General features: G+C 41.4%; 1 protein-coding gene across 5 annotated transcripts in view; it reads left to right on the forward strand.

Annotated features, from left to right (window-relative positions):
- AMPH (amphiphysin) overlaps window positions 1-14362 on the forward strand; it is a 220821-nt gene extending 206459 nt beyond the window's left edge. For all 5 annotated transcript variants that reach the window (XM_041773241.1, XM_041773242.1, XM_041773239.1 and 2 more), the window contains 4 exons: window positions 2652-2861; window positions 4784-5026; window positions 7749-7850; window positions 13135-14362. In XM_041773241.1, the coding sequence (XP_041629175.1) occupies window positions 2652-2861; window positions 4784-5026; window positions 7749-7850; window positions 13135-13242 (663 nt within the window). In that variant the 3' untranslated portion in view covers window positions 13243-14362. The remainder of the gene's footprint in view (window positions 1-2651; window positions 2862-4783; window positions 5027-7748; window positions 7851-13134) is intronic.
- Window positions 14363-15402: the final 1040 nt, after the last annotated feature.

Below are 15402 nucleotides of genomic sequence, written 5' to 3' on the forward strand. Positions count from 1 at the left end.
GTGACAGAGATCAGGTAAGTTGCTGACAGAAGGAAGCTGAGGTATTTGCTTTTTGAGTTCAGCAAACGTCAGAGTTGGTGGACAGAGCGCTTGGCCTCCACCTGCTGGTCGCTGGCATCACCGCAGGCCACACTCAGGTCTAAGTCACACCCAGCCAGGGTCGCCTGGTTAAATCATTTAGCAAAGGTGAGGTTGATGACCTATTTCAAGGTATATCTTGCAGAAGTAAAATCTGGTGCAATCAAATTGATAGCTATTTAGAGCCCTGGAGGTGAGTCAGGGACTCGTCAACATTTGTATGGAGAGAGTTAAATTATTTTTGGCAACACCATTAATACTTCACAGAAATACATTCCCTTCTGGACATATATCAATTCAGTTGAGTGTAAAATCCAGTCATTAATAGTGTGTGCTTGGCACATATAGGTATGGAAGGATTTACGCATAATCACTTGAGGGAGTAGCCTATTAAACAACATAGTTGTCGCTTTCCGATCTATCATGATATGTATGTGTGTTATGTGTGTGTGTGGGGTGGTGTCTACTGCTCTGTTTGCCCATACCATCTGCATGATATATGGTCCATCTGGTCTGAAACCAGGGATTCACACTTTAGGTGTGATTTTCCAAGCAGATGGAAAGCATAAATAACTTGGAATTATGATAACACAACTTGCTTTCTACATTTGAGCCTGAAAGTCCACTGTAGGCACGTTGTCTTTAGGTATATAGTTTCTGCTATGGAAGAACTTGGCCAGGTAGGCCTTCGATGCTGGAAAGAGCCTGTTCATTTCTTCAACAATGAAGCTATGAGCAATTGTTCTCTGTTCTTCCTGGGATGAAGATGCCTTGCTAGTTTACATTCCGATTCTTACTCTCTTGATAACATCAACAATACATCCTTACAAAGACCAGTGTTTATATAAAACAAGAGATGAAAGTCTCTTAAGTCTTTAAACACACTTTCTATTAGGGGGATTGGCATTCACCAAAATCTGAATTCCCACTTCAGTAATTGTTAGCGTTTAAATTCGCTTTAAATGAATATATTATGATTCATATAAAGGATTACTTTTCTGAACCCAGTACCTTAAAGACAAGATGGGGAAATTAAAAAAGAAAGAAATGGTACATCGTGGCTCGTGACCACATTTTCAATCATTGCACACTTTGCATGGAGAGCCAAATTTCTATAAGAGAGGCAGGTAAATTTCCAAAATATAAGTAATCCTTGGCCATATGACAAATAGCGTAGCTGTTAGCACTATATTTCATCCCGAAAGTAAAATGTTATGTTGTAGAACAATGGATTCCGTGGCAGGTTATTTTTCTTGAATGTGTCACCTGTGAATGTGAGTCAGAAGAAAGGTTTTTAAAAATGTTTTGCTCTCACCTTCTGCATCTCCCACTTCTGATGCCCAATCTCATAGGCATTGTCCATTCTCTGGTCTGGGTCTGAGAGTCAGTATCAGCAACACTGGAGCTTTCTTAACCCAGCAGAACAAAATGGGTAGAATTTATTCAATAAGGAAGAGGAATGGCTAAGCTAATCACATCAGATAGCAAGATCAATTTTTGAAATACGTGTCCTGGGTATATTATAGACCAATCGAATAGTCTTCCTCTGTCTTTTCTGATTTGAGCTTCTCGAATCAGGCCTGCCAAACTGATGTTAGAGTCTTAGATGTGTGCTCTATAACCAGTCTGCTCAAAGCTAAAACTTTTTATTGTACTTTCCTTATTTACCTATTGCACGTTTTAAATACTTCTTTTGACTATATGCAACCTTAGAAAATTCTCATTTTTTTCCTATTTCACTTCTCCTATTAAAAAGACCTAAGATTTGATGGAATTTTTTATAATGCATATTTCAGAACAAATATTATTTGCCCTTCATTCTCAAGAAGTCTCATTGAGAAAACACCCCAGTACATTTTTTTTTTTGTGGATGCGATTTAGCTTCTGGGACCTTCCCCATGAGGACTTTAGAGTTTATACTGAAATGTGGTTTTTCTAAATTCTGACTTTGCATGATTGGCTGCCTTTCTTAGGTAGCTTTCTTCCATGGGCCAGGTTTCGGGGTGAGACCCTTTCCATTCTGTGACTTCAGTGTCTTGTAGGGTTTTGTGACCACCTGCTTTCAGGCAACAAAAGTAGAAACAGCTTGTGAAGGGGACCACCTAACCCTTAAAAGCCATGTGTCTCAAATGACATACGTCACTTCCACTCAAATTCCATTCTCTGAACCTAACTGCAAGGAAAGCTGAGGAATGTAGTAGCATCACTGTGGGCCCAGAAAGAAGGGTAGTCATTTTTTTTTTTTTTAACTGAAGTACAGTTGACACATCATGTTCCGTTAGGTTCAGGTGTATGGCCTAGTGATTCCACAAGTGTTTTATACTCCACTCAGCTCAAGTAGAGCCACCATCTGGCACCCTACGGTGTTACTATGATACCCCTGGCTATGTTCCCTATGCTGTGCTCTTTATTCCCTGGAAGAGAGGATGGAGGGCAGACTCGCCCTGCCTGCATCCAGGGCTCTGGTACCTTACACATCCTCATCTGATGAACCTCCGCAGTGGGGCTGGGTCTGGCCCTTCTTGTTGCCCAGGTACATACAGACATGACCTGACTGGTCATACGATTTGCAGGTCATACCTGGAACGGATGCCGACGTGACTGTTGGAACCTCCGTGTTAGCAGCCGAGGAGGCCCCGGTGGAGGAAGCAGAGGCGGAGAAAGCAGTTCTTCCTCCTGGCGAAGGAGCAGGTGTAGAGGAGGCCAGGCCTGAAACTGAAGCCACACAGGCCGTAGATGGTGACAGATCTCAACTGGAAGAAGCAGAGGCAGTAGCCCCTCCAGTAAGTGTCCCCGGGAGGGGGGTGGGTGGAAGGCTGTTTACTGGTTAGTGCTGGTAACAAGTCTGGGCACAGAACAGGTTTGTGGCCATTGTGTGGTACCCTGCTTTACCACTATATATATATATATATACTATATATATATATAATAGTATATGTATGCGCACTCATAATAGTATATATATGCACTCATGCATATATACATAACGTACAATTTTATGTATTTTAAATTTATTTTATTTATGTATATTACTTGTATTATTTATTATTATTTGTGTATTTGAGATTTGTGTATTATGAGATTTGTGTATTATGAGATTCTCAGCAAGAGTGGGCCTGGCTTTCTCTGTGTCAGTGTCGCGAGGTCCACACAGGCCCCTAGTGATGGAGAAAAAGAATAAACCTTGGACGATGTACAAGTGAGGTGGAGGGAGGAAGAGAATGTGACCAGATGATGGGGTTGTTGTATGGATGACCTGAGAAAATGCTTAGCCCAGTGCCAGGCACACGAGGAGAACCCAATATCCATAGTTAAATCCTATCATTATTTGTGGTATTTAGGGGTCGTTATTATCACTAGAGTGCCCACAAATTCACCAGTAGGTGCTTCTTTCTCCAAAAGCATATCCCATTTGCACGTTCAAGAGGCCAACAGGTCATTAAATACACACACGAAGTTGCCGGATTAGCTCCAGCTCCTCCCTTCTTCAGAGAAGTCTTCAAAGTCAACAAATCCGTATATTCCATGATGTGTGTGTGTGTGGGGGGGGCACACAGCAAGGGCCACCCTTCTAAACCCCATGCTCGGTCTAGATTCCAGAACATAACAATGACAAGTGGGCTCTCAGTGTTATGCTTTTCCTTTGTCCTGATTAGTTTACTCATAAGAAATTCCCCCCAAATCTCTCCAGGGTTATTCAAAGCTTGAAACTAAATGATCCCTTTCATCCCACTGGAAAAACAGCGGGTAGTATTGGTATTTGGAGAAATAACTCAACAGTATGTTCCATTTGTTCCTGAGATTTTCTTGTCATGATGCCAGAAGTGTTTTTATATGATATTGTTAGACTTGTTGAAAAAGCGCATTATTTTCTCCAAATTGAAAAATGGAAGTGTTTAAGCCCGCTGGTATCTGAGGGAATATAGAACTTGATCTGAGAGGCAGTAAACATCTCCAGACTTCCACCATGCTAGGGAAATTTGTCTCCTCGCTCATCTTTGTTACAAAATAAGACGGAGATCTCAACCCTTTGGTTCTGCTCCCTGCAAGAGTGGAGCATCCTCAGAGTGGTTGGTGGGCACTGTCATCCCTCCAGCTGTAACGGCAGCGTGGGCTCTCACGGTGATCCGCAAGCAGAGCAGACGGAGATTTTCTCCCAACACAAGCCAGATCTGTCCTAACAACATGGTTGCTGGCTCTTCAGGAGTCCCCTGGGCTTCTGGGACGAAGGCGATCACAGGAGGTTAAATGTCAGCTTCGGGCAGTGAAAGTATTCAGTGGGACAAGAGAGTGGTCCATGGCAACGATGAGGCCTTTGCTGGAAGCACTTCAGGATTGTCTCTCCACCCCGACAGGTCTCCCCCTCCCTCCCTGCAGCCTCCCAGCCTTCTTCCCAATTTCCACAGAAACCCCACTCTTCACAAACTGCCTTGACTGCTCAAGGATGCAGAAAGAGTCCTAAGGGTTTCTATCTCCGGAGAGCTGGGAGGGCGGCTGGGTCAGGAGGAAGGTCCTGCAAGGCTTGAGGCCCAAAGGTTTGGGCCAGGTTTGGGGAACGGCGGACGTTTTGCTGAATGGAGGAGGTGGGGAAAGTGGGAGCCACGGAGGGTGGGTCGGCGATAGAAGCAGCCCATGGCACCCTTGGGGACACAGAAGTCTTTCTTCCCAGCCCCTGCTCAGCACCCCCACATTTGTCTTCCTCCAGGAGAAGGTCATCCCTTCGGTCGTCATAGAGCCCGCCTCCAACAATGAAGGGGAGGGAGACCACGAAGCACCTGCAGGTGCAGAGTCCATGGAGACCCCCGCTGCCGCCGCTCCTCCCGGCCCCACCAGTGAGCTACCGGAGCTGGCCCCAGAGCCCAAGGCGGGGGAGGACTCCCAGCCGCTGCCCTCTGCTCTGGCTGCAAGTGAGGAGTCTCTGGAAGTGCCTCCCGGCTTCCTCTACAAGGTCTTGCCATTTGTTATTATTTGTGGTTTGTTCAGTTTTTTTTTTTAATATTTTCCTGAATCTAGTATGCACCTCATGTTGCTGTGAGTTTTTTTTGTTTTGTTTTTGTTTTTTTGCATTTTAAAAATTTTACTTAAATTCAACTAATTAACGTATAATGCATTATTGGTTTGAGAGGTAGGGTTTGGGGATTCATCAGTTGTATACAACACCCACTGCTCATTAATTACATCATGTGCTCTCCTTAATGCTCATCACCCAGTTACCCCATCCCCCCAGCCACCTCCCCCCCAGCCACCCTCAAGTGTGTTTCCTATTATTAAGTCTCTTATGGTTTGCTTCCCTCTCTGATTTTATCTTGTTTTATTTTTCCCTCTCTTCCCCCATGATCCTCTGTTTTGTTTCTTAAATTCCACATATGAGTGAGATCATATAATAATTGTCTTTCTCTGATTGACTTATTTCAATTAGCCTAATACCCTCTAGTTCCATCCACACTGTTTTCATCTGGTGGCCCTTTGTCCGTCCTCTGCTTTGAGGTGCTTTTGCTGGAACCTCTGGTTTTTGGATGTTTACTTCTGCATTTTGCAGTATGTATTCTTTCTCTGTACTGCTGTCCCCACATCACATTGTAAAATGGCAAGATTTCCGGGCTGCTGCACAAGCAGCAATGACAGTAATGACTTTCCATTGTTCAGCAATCCATAAAGTTCGCCACAGGACAAACGATATGTCCCTTGGTAGTGAGTGGGTGAAATCTTCCCCCACCCCGCCCCACCCCGAGTGGCCTCCAATGCTCCTCTCAGAGCCTTGTGAGTCCCTTCAGCCCTGGGCTCAGACCTCAGGAATCATTAGTGTGTGCACCTGCTCCTGGGCTGGATTATACACCAGCCAGCCTGCCTGGGCCCACCCCGGCTTCCCTCCCTAAGTGCAGTGTGGCCTGAGGAACATCACTCCTCTCTCTTCAGTTTCTCAGCAGAAGAGTGAGTTGGGGAATCAGTCATTTCCAGCTCTGACATTTTATGATTCTACATGCAAAATACACATTTTAATAGCCAATCGCTTAATCCTCAGGGGTCAGGGCTGAGGGGAGGGACATGGGGGAAATAACCCATCCCTGATGGAGCAGTTGCTCAAGCTGGGTAAGTATGTGGGTCATTAGACTGTCCTTTCTACTTTTGTTTTTGAAAGTTTCTTACCAAATTTTAAAGAAATCTTTCAAAAAAAAAAAAAGGTTAAAAAGGATAAGGGGGAAAGGACAGGTATTGTTTAAGGGTATAAACTTGCAGTGAGTAGTAGGTAAGTCCTAGAGATCCAATGCACAGCATAGTGAATATAGACAACAATATTGTATCATAATCATCAAACTTGCTCAGAGACTAGATCTTAATTATTCCAACCTTTCTTTCTAACCTCTGGTAGGAAGAAATAATAATTATGTAACATGATAGAGGTGCTCAGTATTGGAGCAATGGAATCCTATTACAGTGTATACATGTATCAAATTACCATGCTGTGCAACTTTAATTTGCACATTGATGTTTAAATTTTGTTTATTTGATTAAATAATCTCTACACCCAAGGTAAGGCTCAAACTCACAACCCCAAGATCAAGAGTCGCATGCTCTTCCTCCTGAGCCGGCCAGGCACCCCAAATATGTTCTAGTTTTTTTTTTTTTAAAGAAAGAAAAGAAACAGATTGGCTTGGTTTAAAAGGTAAGATAGGGAAGGAAGTTTATAAAGGAATTGATCACTGGGTTTAATTAAATAGTAATTCCCATGTAACATGGGAAGTGATGACTTTTTCCAACTATTTTTTTAAATGTTATATGTACAATTTTATTTTTATTTCATTTTTTTGAGGAGGGGCGTTGGAGAAGGGGTAGAGAGAAAGGGAGCGAGAACCTTAAGCAGCCTCTGTGCTCAGTGTGGAGCCCAACCCGAGGTGCACTCTCACCACCCTGAGATCGTGACCTGAGAGCCAAAATCAAGAGTCTGATGCTTAACAGCTGTGCCACCAGGCACCCCTGATTTTTCCAGTTATTAATTACTTGACAGAAGTGGAGTTAGAGGAACTTTCTTCTAGGCACTTCTATTTTTAGTTCAAGTTTAAAGATGGACAATAGGGATCCCTGGGTGGCGCAGCGGTTTGGCGCCTGCCTTTGGCCCGGGGCGCGATCCTGGAGACCCGGGATCGAATCCCACGTCGGGCTCCCGGTGCATGGAGCCTGCTTCTCCCTCTGCCTGTGTCTCTGCCTCTCTCTATCTCTCTGTGACTATCATAAATAAATAAAAATTTAAAAAAAAAAATTAAAAAAAAAAAATAAATAAAAAAATAAAAAAAAAATAAAAAAATAAAGATGGACAATAATAAAGTATCAGTGATAGTGAAATGTAAATACCTAACAAAAATATGATGAATTAAAATTTAATTAGTGTGCAGTACACAATTTCAACTCTTGCAGAAGGCATTGCATTGCTAAGCATACATCCAAATTGTCTCAGTGTCAGTCTTCAAACATTGAATGTTTTAAGGAAACACGACTTCCTTTCTATGTTTAGAGGCCTTCTCCCTTGGGATATGCAAGGATCATTGTCTTTTTTGTTCAGCTTGGAGAGGCTTCAAGCCTACCAGTCCCTGCTGATAATCTGGCTAGGAGACTTCAGTGTTACATTTCCTTTTCTTTTTAAAATGAGTAAACTCTTTTAAAATCTTTTGCAGGTGGAAACACTGCACGATTTCGAGGCAGCAAATTCTGATGAACTGACCCTGCAAAGGGGTGACGTGGTGTTGGTGGTCCCCTCAGATTCAGAAGCTGACCAGGTAAAGAGTGAGACAGAAAGGTTCTCCGGGCTCTCTTGTTGTTTTTCTGAGCATCATTGGGACACAGTGACCAACTGAAAACATTTCTACTTTCTGATAATGCTACAAAGCAGCTCTCAGAAAAGGGCTTAGGCCTGATGAGCACAGGACATGGCTAACTTTTTCTCATTAGGAGATCTCTTTTGGGGATACTATTGCATTGTTTCTTTTTGATACAAAGAGATGATCATTTCTTACTTTGCACCCACTTTTTAGGGATGTGTCTCTGAAACGCAGTCTTTAGGAAACGTAGCCACTAGATGTACTTAAAATCCCTTTGAAAAGTGTGGAGATTGACCAGGAAAGAACATGAAGGAAATTCCTGGGGATGGAACCATTTTCTCTCTGAATAGGGGTGTGGATTACATGTGTGTACCCATTTGTCAGCAGTCACTAAACTACACTTAAATGATATTTGCATTACCCAGGATTTAAATTATACCTCAGTTTTAAAAGTCTTAAAATGAATCACCTTTGAGTGTAGTTTTCTAATGTGAAGATGCTGAATATTCCATTTTGTTCTTATTCATAGGATTTGTGAGCCTCTAAATAGTATGCAAAATGTGTAAATGTGCCTAATAACAGGTTTTTCTGGAGAGAAGAGCTATAATCTCCATAATATTCTCAAGGAGATTTCTGAGCTTTCTCCTCCCAAAATAAAGTTACTACTTTAGAGGTTAAGGCTGTCTTCCCATGCCCCACATTTTGTCTTTCTCTTGATGATACACTTACCAAGATAGAGTAGTTTCTGCGTCAAAGTCTCTACCGCAATAAAATTAGAGATCAGTAACAACAATAATAGCTTTAACAGCTCTAAATATTTAAAAAATTTCAAAATATACTTCTGAATAATCTAGATCAAAGAAATCACAGTGTAAATTAAAAAAAAATACTTCCTAGTGATCATCGAGTTCTAAGTTTTCAGCCTAAGAAAATAAAAAATGATCACATTAAGTCCAAAACACACAGAAGGAAGAAATAATAAAAATAAATTCACAAATTAATGCACTAAAAAGATACACAATGGAGAAAATGACTAAGTCAGGAAGTTAGTTCTTTGAAAGGATTAATAAAATTGTTAAAACCTCAGATATACTCTTCAAGGCACAAAGTAGCAAAACATTAATTACCAGTATCAGGCAAAAGTGTCTACATATCTCAAAATCATTAAAAACTCCATCATATAAACTCACATTTTTTTGCATTAACTGTAAGTTGTTTTAAAGACATTAAGAGCAAAAAAGCTAGTCTTATGTCTACCAACGTGTTTATCATTTCCTGGACTCTTCCTGGTTCTTCCTATGGATCTGAAGTTTCTATCTGGTCTCATGTCCTTTCTATATGAAAAATTTTTCTTTCTATTTCTTTTTAAATACTATTCTTCAGAGTGCTTTGGCTTTTTCCTTTTTTTTTTTTTTAAAGATTTTATTTTTCAGTAATCTCTACACTCTGCGTGGGGCTTGAACTCACAATGCTGAGATCAAGAATCCCAGGCTCTGAGCCGGCCAGGCACCCCTGCCTGAAAAATTTTCTTTACTAATTCCTACAGTGCTTATCTGCTGGCAATAAATACTCTTAGCTTCTGTTTACCGAAAATGTCTTTATTCACCTTCATTTTTAAAAAGATTTTATTTATTTATTTGAGAGAGAGAGAGAGAGCACGAGCAGGGGGAGTGGCAGAGGGAGAGGGAGAAGCAGACTCCCTGCTCAGCGGGGCTCAATCCCAGGACCCTGGGATCATGACCTGAGCCAAAGGTAGGTCTCCACCCAGGGTCCTCATTCATCTTCATTTTTAAAGATATTTCCCAAGACAAAGAATTCTGAGTTGACTTTTTTCTTTCAACTCTTTAAAGATATTTTTCCATTGTTTTCTGTTTCCTTTTTTTTTTTAAATTAATTTTTATTGGTGTTCAATTTACCAACATACAGAAAAACACCCAGTGCTCATCCCGTCAAGTGTCCACCTCAGTGCCCGTCTGCTCAGCTGCTATTTGTTTAACATTGTTTCTGGGTATCCACTGTGACTTTGTCCCTGACTAATTTTAAGACTTTTTCTGTATCGTGGCACCTGGGTGGCTCAATGAGCCTTCAGCCCAGGGTGGGATCCTGGAGTCCTGGGATCGAGTCCCACATCGGGCTCCCTTGCAGGGAGCCTGCTTCTCCCTCTGCCTGGGTCTCTGCCTCTCTCTCTGTGTGTGTGTGTGTGTGTGTCTCTCATGAATAAATAAATAAAATCTTAAAAAAAAAAATTTCTCTATATGTTTGGTTTTCATCAGTTCAACGTAATGTGCTTAGATCTTGGGGCTTTTTTTGTATTTTCATTCTTGGGGTTCACTGAAGTGCTTAGATTTGTAACCTGATCTTTTCTGTTAATTTGGAAGACTTTCAGCTCATATTTCTTAAATTCTGTGCTGCCTCATTCTTTCCCCTCTTTTAATGATTCCCTAATTACATACCTGTTGGACTCATTGATGTCAAAGACGGTTCTTTTTTTGTTCGATGTTTATTTCTTTTTGGATCATTTCTTCTGATTTGTCCTCAATTGCAGTGACAACTTTTTTCTGGTTGTGGAAAGCTTATCCAGCGACTTTTTCATTTTGGATGCTATGCTTACACAATTCTATAACGATCATGTAGGTTTTTTTTTTTAATTTAGTTGCCATTTCTTTCCTGAGATTTCCCATCTATTCTTTCACTATTGCCGTCTTTTGGTGGCAGGTACTTACATATTTGTAATAGCCGCGTTAATTTCTTACCGCTAATCCCAAAAAACTAGCCCATCTCAGCACACATTTACATCAGTTGCCTTTTATCTGCGGGGGCTATGTTCCTCTTTATTCTCATATCTATAGTAATTTTTTGTTATTAATACCGGACACATTGTAGAGTCTGGATTCTATTTTCTATCTCTGAAGCTTGCCCCCGCCCCCGTAGGAGACATGGAAGTTACTAGATAATTAGCTTGAATCTGTAGAGCTATTTGTTTTATACTTTGTTAGGGTGATTCTGCTTCAATTTTGCCTTGACTTTTAGGATGAGTTCTTAGTCCTGAGACATCTTTTACTTCCGAAAATGGCCCTTCTGGGATTTTAGTAGAAATCCTGAAGCCTCCTAACTTGGTGGGACTCAGACTCTGGACTCCGCCTCCCCTCCATGGGCAGGGCTTAAATTTCTTCTTAGCTTTCCGGCCTTTCTCCCAGACTTCTTGGGGGAGCTCCTGTATATTCACAGACTATGGGAGAAGCTCAGGATTTTAGGGAAGTTTCGCATATTTGGGAACCTGCCTTTGTACATCTCTTCTTTTTGGGGTACCCCCCTTAAAAATACAGGGGAAGCCCTCCACTCCTCCTTTGAATGCCCTGCATCACAGAGACTGAGGATAATCCTCAGGAGGAAAGCCTTATTAGCTCGGATCTCACCCAGTACAATTTCCTACTTTAGGGGATTAAATATTCTCCAGTTTTTGCTGGCTTTGGGTCACTGCTGGTACCTTCAAATAGATGTTATATATATCAATTCTATTACTTGTAACAATCCCATTGTATAAACTTTAGATTATATATTTTACGTCATTTCCATATATAAGTAGTTGCATATATGCATACATATGTATATAGAGATACATATAAATATATATTCTAGTGTTAGTAATAGTTCTGTGCAGAAGCATTTATCTGATACAAACTATTTTGCCACTGCCAGAACTGTAAATCTTTCTTCTACCACATATTTTAAGCAGTTTAAATCTAATTTTCCCTATTTGCCTCAGCTAGGGATTGATCTTGGCCAGTCCTTTTCACTTTACTATAAATTGTATTTCAGAATATACATGTTAGAATGTATCTTGATTCTGAGTTTGTGCCAGTTCTTAACTTATTTTCTTTATTGAAACCATTTTAAATGCATGACTCGACTCCAGTAGATTTTTCAATCATTGTAAATAAAGTCAAATGCAGACACTTGTGGGGGAAAATATGGCCTTTTAGATGCTTGCTGAAGGTTCAGAAAAAAATTAGTTATCATCTTTTACTTTAAGTATAGCTTCGCCCTTCACAAATATAACATCATAATTTTAAAGAGGACACTCTTACTCCTAGCTAGGATCATTATCAGTCATTTTATTGAGTCATCTTTTTCTTTTTTTTTTTTTTCCACTTTCAAAAATTGGCCTGTCTAAATGCTTATATTGCTTGTCTATATAACAGCATCAATTTATAGTCTCAGATTACATCAAGAGGGAATGTATTCAGCTTCTTTATTTAATTTTGGAGACCTCATTTTATCTGATGTACTTGAATTCTGTTGGGAATTGCTTCAGATTAAATCTGGCCATCCCTCATCCTAAGTGGGATCTCTTTCATGTATTGGTTAACATAATAAAGACAAGTCATTTCCCACTTGTTTTGCATTATACGGCCTGTAAGTTTTGTGCTGCTCCTTCCACTCACGTTTTCCAACTAGGCTCTGCTTATCTGCAAGAGGCCAAGGGCAAATACCAGCCTCCATTCTATGGCTTCATTTCTATGATGATGCTCCTATAAGATAGACCAACGTTTATGAGGAATAATTTATAAAGAGTATATAAAGAATATATGATGTTTCCAGCAAGAGTATCATGACAACATACTGCCTTGTAGTTCATATAAACTTGAAAAATGGGATATTATAAATGCAACAACATACACAATGGCAAGAGCAGGTACCCAGATCTAGCAGTTATTATTTGCTGTGCTTTGGGTGTGGTGGTTTATTCGGGTCACATGATGTGAGCTGGGGGCACAGAGTTCTTTCTTATAAGCAAGTGGTTTGGGATGGAATATGAGACCTTCCAATGGCTTTGCACTATATTCTGACCTGGGTCCTTAAGTCACTTCTTCACTATGACCCACAGGGTAGGGAGCGTTCTTGGGCGTGACATATATTCAAATGGTTAGCATTCTAATCCTTTTCCTTAAGAACTCATTTCATAATCCAGTTAATGAGCTGTACTTTACACAAAATTATACTATTTGTATTAATGTTTAGTTAGCTTGCCCAGATTCAAATGTTTATTGTTATTTATCTTTTTTCACCTAACAGCTTCTTTGGGACAAGCCTTCCCACTGACCTGTCCCAGCACATTGGTTTATATATCATGTAACATACCAGTGCAGGATCACAACACTAAATTATTTTGTTAACTGTTGGCAATGCAGATTTTTCCAGTAGTTCCTTGGACCTTGAAAGCTTTCTCTTTGTCTTGCAGGATGCGGGCTGGCTGGTAGGAGTGAAGGAATCAGACTGGCTTCAGTACAGAGACCTTGCCACCTACAAAGGCCTCTTTCCAGAGAACTTCACCCGACGCCTGGATTAGGGCCAAAAACATATCGTAGAAGGAGCCTGGTTATTGGGTGTTTAATCCTTCCTGAAAACCCGAAGAGTTCACTTTTGCTATTACACTTTTAATGATTTACAGGCTGGTGCCAGACAAAGCTTGGAAAGATAGATCAATGGAGCATGTGTGCAAAAAAAAAAAAAAAAAAAAGAGAGAGAGAAAGAGAGAAAAAGTAAATTACAGAAAACTCACTGGTTCCCATGTTATCTGTAACTGGTTTATTTGTGCTTTGTCCAAGCTGTGGAGACTCTTGTACTTGATCCCCTCCCACCAGTTCTAAAGTAGCTTTCTCCAGACCAGAACCTTAATTTCTCTGCCCCGATTGTATGGTCCTGAGTGGCTGCCCTGCGGAAGACGTGATGAATTATCCTGTAGTACGAGATTATCTGCTGCCCCTGCACAGGTGTGAGCACGTGCGCTCTCCCTCTTTCGAGTTTACTGTGTTGACTAAACTGCTGCACACGTTTTCAGTGTTCTTTTCCAACACCTCTCTCTATGTATATGGACACCCAGTGACACATGCTCGTTCCCATTGCTCCCGGATCTATGTGTATGCACAGTGCTACATATGCATAGCAGCTTCCTCTCGTCCCATTGTAGCTCTTTGCCTCTGGAGTGTCATTGATACATGCATCGCTCTTGCTCTGTCTGGCATTACAGTTCCAGTTTTGCCTCCGGGCAAAACCAGCCATCCCATTGCCAAAACAGTTGACAGTATCTGTGTTTTGTAAAGTGCATTTTTCAGGATGCAATGACCAATAGCATGTCAGGGCTGCTGTCCCTTTGGCAAAAGCAGAGCCTCGCTGTGTAGGCCCAGCTGCTGTGGCTGGAGGTAAGCTAGGTGGGATGAGCAGCTATGTAGTGTTAACAAACTTCTGCCTTTCTACGATTGGCTGGTTCATGGGGTGTAAAAAAATCCACCCCCAGAAAACACTATTAAAAAAAAAAAGCTCCTATTTCCAACTCTTTATATTTATGCAACTCATCTTCACAGATTGTCCTAAAATAAGATAGGTGATGTATGCTGTATCCACAAATCATCTGTAACAGTTATGTTTTCAGTGCTGTGTCATTCCAAATAAACCTTTGGTAATCTCCAGCAATTACCCTAATTCCTTCTGCGGAGTCGTTTGTCTTGGAAAGCTTGGTCCAGTCGGATGCACGACTTGAAACAGTGTACGTTGGAGTTGTTATTTGTGCAGAAATACGCTTGTTCCTCTGGGTTATGCTCCATAACCTGCCTCCCTTCCCGAAACCCATCCTCCCAGTCATTGCTGGTCACTCGGCGGGCCCAGCTGCCCAGCAATCACTACAGCACAAATAACAGCTGTGGAAGGAGGCCCCTGGTAGGTGCCGGCTATGACCGTCTGTGTATCACCGAAAATCTGATGGCCTTCATAATCAGCAGTTTCCTCTCCCACCAGCTCATTTTTTTGGTCACTTTTCTTTCTGACATGTGTATGCTTGCAGGTAACGCCGAAACAATTAGATCACCTGGAATAGAAAACTCAATGCACTGGGCCACTGTTTATAGAAGAGAATTCTTTTTTTTTTTTTTTTTTAAGATTTTTATTTGTCAGAGAGAGAGCAGAAGCAGGGGGAGCAGCAGGAGAGGGAGACGCCCAGCTGAGCAGGGAGCCTGACACTGGGCTCAACCCCAGGACCCTGGGATCATGACCTGAGCAAAAGCAGAAGCTTACCTAGCTGAGCCACCCAGGTGTCCCCTAGAGGAGAATTCTTAAAACAATATCTTTCGTTCAGTTTACTCTCTTCTGCCGGTATAATCCTGTACACAATGTAACCTGGTCAAGAATGGGCATTATTAGACTTCTGAATTTGATATGTGTTTCAGACTCGTGGTACCAGTTCTCCTGGTGGATTCCTGACTTTCAGGTTTCTTAATAGGGAAATAGCTGTTATCAACCCAGTATTTTTCCAGGGGCCAATTGATAGGGAAGTTGGATCATCACGAATGCTACTTTAGTGCAAGAAAACAACAAGCAGGGCCTGGGGCATAGCTAGTAATTCAATAAACAAATTGCAGCAATGTAAGACTGATAGTAGGAAGCCGCTCCTGCCGTTGGAGTGCGTGGGAGAGGTTAACGATGAGACTGAATTTTCAGTTCTTGTCATAAAATG

Source organism: Vulpes lagopus, chromosome 11 (genome assembly GCF_018345385.1).
Source record: "Vulpes lagopus strain Blue_001 chromosome 11, ASM1834538v1, whole genome shotgun sequence".
Lineage (NCBI taxonomy): Eukaryota > Metazoa > Chordata > Mammalia > Carnivora > Canidae > Vulpes > Vulpes lagopus.